Source organism: Trypanosoma grayi (genome assembly GCF_000691245.1).
Source record: "Trypanosoma grayi strain ANR4 Tgr_429_V1, whole genome shotgun sequence".
Taxonomy (NCBI): Eukaryota; Euglenozoa; class Kinetoplastea; order Trypanosomatida; family Trypanosomatidae; genus Trypanosoma; species Trypanosoma grayi.
The window spans coordinates 1-7,823 of NW_008826048.1; the positions used below are offsets into that span (position 1 = coordinate 1).

A 7,823-nucleotide genomic window follows, 5' to 3' on the forward strand; every position below is an offset into this window, starting at 1 on the left:
CTTGCAAAACGCCAAGATAGAAAGAGGAGCCTCTAGACTACAGCCCGCAAGGCTCCAGCAGCGCAGGGCCTTCCCTAGTGTTGCCGGTGAGTTGTGTCGCATGGTCGCAGTAAGGCGAGGTGCTGGCGTGCTGGGGCGTCTACGCCTGCGCCGAGGCGCTGCATGGTCGGCGCTCACCCTCGTGGTGCTTGCTGTTGTCTGCTACATGGTGATGCTGCCGGTACTGTTGAATAACATGTCCATACCGGCCACGACTACCGCAGAAATACGGCTCAATAATGAGCGGCAGCAACAGCCGCAACGAGAGGCACTGTCGTATGTTACGCAGCTTCTCACCTTGCTGAAACGCTTTGAGCTTATGCACAACGAGAGCACGAAGGCTATTGCAGAGGCTGGGGCAGCAGCGAAGAGTACAATAGAGACACCTGAGTCGATGCTGTCGGCGTACTACGAGGAGGACCTCGTGCGGCTTAACAACGCGCTAGAGAAGAGCCTCGACAGCGGCTATGCCGAGCATGTTGTGCACTCCGACGCGTACTGGAGCCCCTACCACGCCGTGCGCCGCGGCTACGGGCTGGAGGGTAGCATCTTCGTTGGACTGCTGCATCACGAGGCGTCGTACACAACCCGAAGAACAACACCGCCTAGGGAGGGCAAATGCGCCATGACGCTGAAGAACATCTACGACAACGCACGTTGGCCCATTGGTGTGTTTACGGGTGTTGTAGAAGTTGTCCTTGATAGCGCTGCGAGAGCGAAAACAACGGCAACAGGGGGAGACCAGAGCGGAAACTCAACGTGGTCGCCCCTTCCGCCGTCTGTGTGTGTACCAGAGTCGTACCTGTCGATGGACTGCGAGGAGCGGTATGTCTTTTGCCCCGCAGACAATATTCGCGTTCGGCAGCTGCGTTTCCCATTGCCGAGTGAAGGCGTGGATAGTACTGCTGCAGCAACACCAAGAAGACGAACCACACGTACGCCCTTTTCCTCCGTCGCAGCGCAGCGCTACGCGACGCTGACGTTGTACCGCGGCGAGACGTACGTGCTGTTCCTCCGTGACGGGCTGCTGCTCGTTCCGCAGTGGGACGCGGTGACACGACTGCTGCTGCTGCAGTTGCCGTCTCGCCACTCGGTGCTATCACAGGCGCCAAACACCGTGAGCGACGAGGCGGTGCGTGCGGCGTGGACTGGCGCCGTTATTTCAAGCGTGAATGGGCTAGTGCTGGCCTCCACACAGCTGTACCGCAACATCAGTGGTGCCGCACAGCCGCCGACGCTGCGCCCGATGGATAAGATTGAAAAATGGATGATGACTTTTGATTGGGCTCTCGACACGAACGCCGTGCGGCTGCACACAAGCGGCGGTGCAGAAAGGACAGGGAGCGTGAGTGGCACCCGTGGCGGGGACCTTGGCATCACCGAAGCTGAGGTTGTGGATCACGTGTTTGGCAGCAGTTCTCTCACTGAGGCACCATATACGAGTCGCAGTCGTCTTGACGGAAGCCATGCCAGTAGCGGTGGCATCGATATACGCTCAAATGCCAACAAAGATCGGACCCCCAACACGAGGCGCCGTAGAGATATTCAGCTGTACTGGCTCTATCGCTTCCGCGAAGCGTTGCAGCGTCTACTTATTCTGGAAGCGGCCAAACAGAACACGACGTCGTATATCGCTGGTTTTCGTCCAGAGAAGTTGGATGAGTCGCTTCCATCGCAGCAGCAGCAGCAGCAGCAAAAACAGCAAGCGATGCCGCTGTTCTTTCACATCACTAACGTGAATCGTCTCAGTCATGTTATACAGGACAAGCGGTACATGCAGCCGTCGCCAACACACTGGTGCACGGAGTACGGCGAGCAGGGGTGCCCTGATGTGATGTCCAAGGATAGGAAGAGTAACACAAAACTGCCATTCCAGTTGCTGTCGTGGATCACTACGGACTTTCTCTTCGCACGCGCAGAGGCTTTTTTTGATTACACACGCGGTGATGAGAGTCACACGAGCATCCACAGTGAGGGCAGCACCGCAAAGCGCGGTAGCGATCATGTACCCCTGGATCCATTCATACAGTTTGTCACGCCTGATGAAGAGGCGGTGTTGTTGAGCGCGCGCCTGTGGACGCACGGGTGGGACCTCTTCTCTCCAACAGAGCCGATTGTTTTCTTCAGTGCGAGCAACACCGAGGCGACGTCGCGCGCAACGGAGAAGACGCACTCTCCAACGACGACGCGGCTGCGGTGGCGCAGTGTCGCACGTCTCTGCCACATTCTCTTTGGAGCTCGCAGAGATGGGAACGGGGAGGATGCATTCGCCGAGACGGAGTACGCGGAGGCGCTGCGTGAGGTGGGGCGCTACGGCCTCGGCGAGCGGCGGTCGCGGGAGCAGATGCTGCGTTTTCTGGACTTGGATGGCGGGGCAACGCAGCCGCAGCAGCGCTTTGCCGCGTGGTGCAAGGATCACGGGATGCGGTAGACGACTGGCGTCTCTCTTTCTCTCTGTGCGTGTGTGTGTGTGCGCCCCCATCTGCACGGGCACGTTCTTCGTTTCGTGTGGATGTATGCGTATGGAGGCTGAGCGCCCGGTCCTACATGTGGTGGTGGCACCGGGAGCACGGGGAGGGGGGAGGCGTGTGTATATACACACACACACACATACACACCACAGCTTTCGCCGTGGCTGTGCGGGTCGTGATGGTCGTTTTCTTTTTATTATGTTCGTTCTGGCTGTGTTCCTCTCTGTTTGATGTGTGTGTGTGTGCCGTGCACCGTGGACACACTGTCGGCGACGCTTCGCCTTGCATATGTGCCTATTTGTGTAGTCGCCGGATTCGCCACAACTCATGTCGCCACTGCCACCCACTCCCCTTCCCCCCGCAGAGCGTGGGAGAAGCACACCGACAGACACAAATAACAGAGATGGCTGGAGAGTCGAATGCTTCGGTTTTTTGTTGTTGTTGTTTTTTGCTGCCGCCCTTTACGTCTGCCGCTCTTCTTGTCGTCGTCTGCTGTTCCCCCATTGTGGCCAACGGTAGTAGTGGAAAAGGATATATATATATATATATATATCTAGAGAGAGAGTAGAAGCATAAGTACAGGTGCAAGACCCGCCGCCCGCCCGCACACCTACACACACACACACGCAGAGGGAGAGAGACACATCTATATATATATATATATAAGGAAGAGATACAAGGGTATCGCCGTCACGAAGCACCAACGATCGGCAGCAGGAGGAGGGCGACATGTCGTCAGAGGAGGCGGTGCAGGAGGTGCGGCGCATCTTCATGAACAACAGCGTGGAGCAGGTGCACGACTACCTCACCACCATCACACGCGGCATTGAGGAGAGCGACGAGCGGCTCAAGCAGATCGTGGGCCAAAGTTATCGCGACCTCATCGCCGCGTGTGATCGGGTTGTCGGAATGGAGCGCACCTGCAACAAGCTCCTCGCGCTGCAGAAGCAGCTGCAGTTGGAGCAGCCGCATCAGCAAGCACAGAAGACGACGTTGTCCTCTTCGCCGTTGTCTACAGTAGGTGGGGATCTGCTCGACTATTCACACACGCCCCGGCGGATGGTCCCCACGCCGCACAACGAGGCGTCTCCCAGGGCGGTCCCACCGGAGAATAGCGCCTTCCCCACCAGCACGGTGCAAAAGGAGTCAACGGTGCCGGATCTCAACGTGCTGGAGTTGGAGCTGCGTCGAAAACTTTTCTTCCAACACCGGTGCATGGCGATCGAGGGCCTCCTAGGCGCACAGGAGGTTCAAAAGGCAGCCGCCGTGTTGCAAGAATTGCGTGAGACTCTGCGCAATAAGGAGAACGTGGTGGAGCAGGGGCTGCTGTTGCCCACAACGACGGTGGACAGGCAGCAGCAGCAACAGCAGCAACTTGAATTGTGTGCAAGCCGTCTGTACAACGCGACGGGGGAGTTGCTGCGTAAGGACGCCGATGACGCAGCGCTCCGTGCTGTCGCTGCCGCAGCATCCCCTGCTGATGCGGCAGGTGCTAAACACCGTGTGCGCGGCAACAGCAGCGTCGACACGAGGCGCTCTGACGAACACATGACGGACAGCAGCGAATCATCCGTCACGGTGGAGCACATGGCGGAGGCACACGCGGCGCTCGGCATACTGTCCGAGGTGCCTGCACCGCCTGCGCTGCTGCTGCTCATCGATCTCGTGTCCCGTATGATTGAGGGCGACCTCCATCTGATTAGCGCCGTGGAGTCGCGAAGGTCGTTAGGACGACACGCCACCGCCGGTGACGACGGCGCTCGGCCAGCAGGAGTGATGGAGTGGCTGCGGGCGGTGCTGCAGCTGCCACCGTGCCTGCTCGACTCGGGCGAGGCTGGCAAATTGCCAAACGTTACCACCAGAAGGAGTATCGGGGAAGGAAACAAACAAGACAGCAGGAATAATGCGGTCATTGCTCTGCATGCGGTGCAGCGTGCACAGCAGTTGTTCTTTCACTTAGTGGCATACGTGGCGTCGGTGGCGCCGCGTTTGTGCGGACCTGACGGGGGCGGTGTGGGTGCCACGACGGTGGAGGGTGACAACAGTGGTGGTCGCCCTCTCACGGCGGAGGAGGAAGACGAGTATGCCAACTGCCAGCGGCGGCGGCGTACGGTGGAGGGGCTGCTCACTCTTCGCACTCGCCTCGCCGCACAGCAGCAAGAGCAAGGTGAGAAGCAATTAACGGAGACGACTGACATGACGCCAATGCGGCTGAGTGGCAGCTTCACACGTGACGCCCTCTCTTCCTCGCTGCGCGCTGTCACAGATGACAGCGTGGATTCGTCACTCCTGCACGCGGACACCGCTGCAGATCTGCACGGACCGAATCGGTCACGGGCACGCACGGCGTATCTGCGCGAGGTGATGCGTCACGTGTGTGGGCTGCAGCTGCTCGACCCCAGGCCCCTGCGGCAGGCAAAGGCGGGAAAGAAATATGACGTGGACAGCGACTGCAATGGCGAGAGCAACAACAAGGACAACAGCAAGGACAGAGGTGGTGCCAGCACGACGGTGAAGTACTGCGATGTGCGTGAGCGGCTGCTGATGGTGCAGGAGTTGGTGTCGAGGCTGCTGGGGTGCGTCGCGGAGGCTGGTCTTCTGCGCGAGCCGCACTGCATTGGCGTGCAGGAGCACCTCGCACGAAGCGAGGCGTCCGGGATGCAGACGCGTCTCGGTAGAAATAACGAAGCTCTCTTTGATGAGGCCAAATGGGTGGCGATGGTCACTAGCACGACGGAACGCGCACTTGTCAAGGCAATGGGTGCGGCGTTGCGCAAGGCGGACCGCGTCTGCAACTCCATTCTGGAGCGTGTATGCAGAGATGCTCAAGAGGAACAGCAACGGCCACAGTCAAGCCAAGTAGAAGACCCCACGAGGTCACGGCCGAGGGCACCGCCGCAGTTGACGCAGGAACTGCTTTGCCGCTCGCTCTGTGTGAGCCAACGCATCACGGCGCTGAAGCGCGGCAGTGGCAATGCCCGTCGCTACTCCTCTCCGTCAGTGCCACCACTGAAACGCCCGCCGCCCTCCGTAAAGGACGGCACCGCGACGAATGCTGCGCTCGCACGTGCCGTGGTGCAGTGTGTGTGGTCTCACACAAAGCCGTTGGCTGATGGGAAGACGTTTTACGGTACGATGTACCCGCGTGCAGGTGGCAGCAGCAACAGCGGCAGTACCAACAACGCTTCAGCAGCACCGTCGGCTGCCACTTTTGCTGCCAACATCTTCGCTGCGGTGTTGAGTGGTGGCGACTTCAGCCGGGCTTCGGAGAGGACGGAGGAGGAGATGGGGGAGGAACTGCTGTTCGCGGACGACGATGACGAGAAGGTTGAGGACAACAACAACAGCACGCCACCACCGGCAGCGGCAGAAACAGCCACAACATCAGCGGCGCCGGCCTCACCTAATCCAGCATATGTGGATGAAGGTGATGATGCGGCGGATCTCAGTGTGCTGCGGCACATGCTGCTGCGTATCTTTGACGCCGAACACGTGCAGACAACAGCACAGGCGGCGGCGCACAGTCTCATCACGGCGTGGATCACAACAGTTCTGCGACGCGTGCAGGAGCTAATGAGAAAACGTGAGGAGAGCCAGCGGCAGCAGCTTCAGCAACTGCAAGAGGACAGCGTTGAGTCGTGCGCATCGATGATGGTTATGTTTGATCGTTTCTCCCTGCTTGTGGAGGTGCTCCTGCAGGCTGTGGAGACGGCGCAAACAATGAGAGGAGGGGGAGCAGAAACATCAAAAGAACCAACTGCGTTGCTTGTGCGGGAGTTGCGCGAGACACTTGTGGCATGCTACACACCGTGGGTGCAGCTTCTGCGTCGTGAATGGGAAAGCGGGCTAAGCGCGGCTTACCGAGAGGCGCTGACGGTCGTCACGGTGACGACAGCCGCGCCCTCTCTGGCCTCACGGCGCTACACGCTGGAGTACGCCGCGTGCTGGCGCCTTAGCACAGAGCAGCCTGAGGCTCAGGAGCCACAACGCCATCGACAGCAACAGCAGCCCATCGCGTACCCCGTGCACCTCACGCCGCACGTGGCGGAACTTCTCTTCACGCTGCAGCACATCCTCTATATGGTTGGTGTGGGTCAGCGCCTGCATGATACAGTGCTGCCGATTCTTACCCGCGAGTTGCTTGACGGGACCGCTGCTGCTGTGTTGAATGTTGTGCTGCCGTTTATGAGCGGGGCCGCCGCTACCAGGAGCGGCGACAGCAGTGCAGGCGCTGGCCGTGGGGTGGGCCACACTCACAGGGGTGGCGGTGCCGATGACGACAAGGAGGAGGCGCTGCTGCAGCTCTACTTTGACGTGCGTTACATCGCCGGCCTCTTCACACAAGGCGAGGGTGCCTCACCTCCGCCCATCGTGTCGGTGCTGCGGGCTATTGAGGAACGCATCGATCCCGTGGCGTGGTCGCTGGCGTCGCCGCTGCTGTCGCGCGCCAATGAGCGGCTTCTACGTGCCACCGCTCTCTCCTTCGGCTCGTGGAGTGCTGCGGCGATAGCGGACTTGGGGGACAATGCCGCCATCGATGGCGGCCGCGTGGCAACGAATGCCCAGCCGCAGTTCAACGGCGCCATTGTGGCCGCCACAGAGCGTGAGCGCTTTCCGCTGTTACCATTGACCACCACCGCGCCGTCACCGCTCACCTTGACAGGGGCAACAACAGCGGCAAGGGGAGGATTGGGAGAAGTACTGCCGGGCAGCAGCACGAGCAGCCGTCCATGGTCGATGAACACAACGGCTACGGCTGGAAAGAAAGGGGCCGTCGCCGCTCATTCTTCCTCCACTGCATCGCTGCTGTGGGGTGATAGCACGAAGAAGGGGTGGATGGGGTCGCTGTGGTGAGAATGACTCTCGTGCTTGTATGTGTAAGGCGCAAACTGTTCATTCATTTTTTGTTTGTTTGTGTGTCCCCGTTGCTTTGCGTTGTTCATTCTTTGATTGCCCATTCCCTTTTATATATACATAATTGTGTGGGAGGGGGGAGTGAGTCTGTGTGAGAGAGAGAGAGAGGTGAGGCTTGTCTTTGCGGCGTACTGGGCTGACTGCAATGGCCTTGTTTTACCTCTTTGTGCCCGGTGTGCGTGTTTCGTATATATGTATGTGTGTGTGTGTGTGTGTGTTGCTGAGTGCCGCTGCTGTGTGGCGCGCTGGAGCGGGCGGACCGCGCCGCGAGGGACGGGGCATATCATAACGTATTGCGACTGTTGCACCCAAGACCGCATGGGGCGCGGAATGAGTAGAGGAATGACGCAAGGCGGTGGGGCTGCGAGGATTCCTGTGTGTGCCCCGCCCGCTGAAGCT

The 7,823-nt window shown here is 59.5% G+C and overlaps 2 protein-coding genes across 2 annotated transcripts; both read left to right on the forward strand.

Annotated features, from left to right (window-relative positions):
- Window positions 1-100: 100 nt before the first annotated feature.
- Window positions 101-2,470, forward strand: DQ04_04291000 (hypothetical protein; the record flags this gene model as incomplete). Its single annotated transcript, XM_009313471.1, has 1 exon — window positions 101-2,470. One exon carries the CDS (start codon window positions 101-103, stop codon window positions 2,468-2,470), a length of 2,370 nt encoding a protein of 789 aa, XP_009311746.1.
- A 769-nt stretch (window positions 2,471-3,239) lies between these two features.
- On the forward strand, window positions 3,240-7,364 carry DQ04_04291010 (hypothetical protein; the record flags this gene model as incomplete). Its single annotated transcript, XM_009313472.1, has 1 exon — window positions 3,240-7,364. The coding sequence occupies one exon, from the start codon at window positions 3,240-3,242 to the stop codon at window positions 7,362-7,364; it is 4,125 nt and encodes a 1,374-aa protein (XP_009311747.1).
- Window positions 7,365-7,823: the final 459 nt, after the last annotated feature.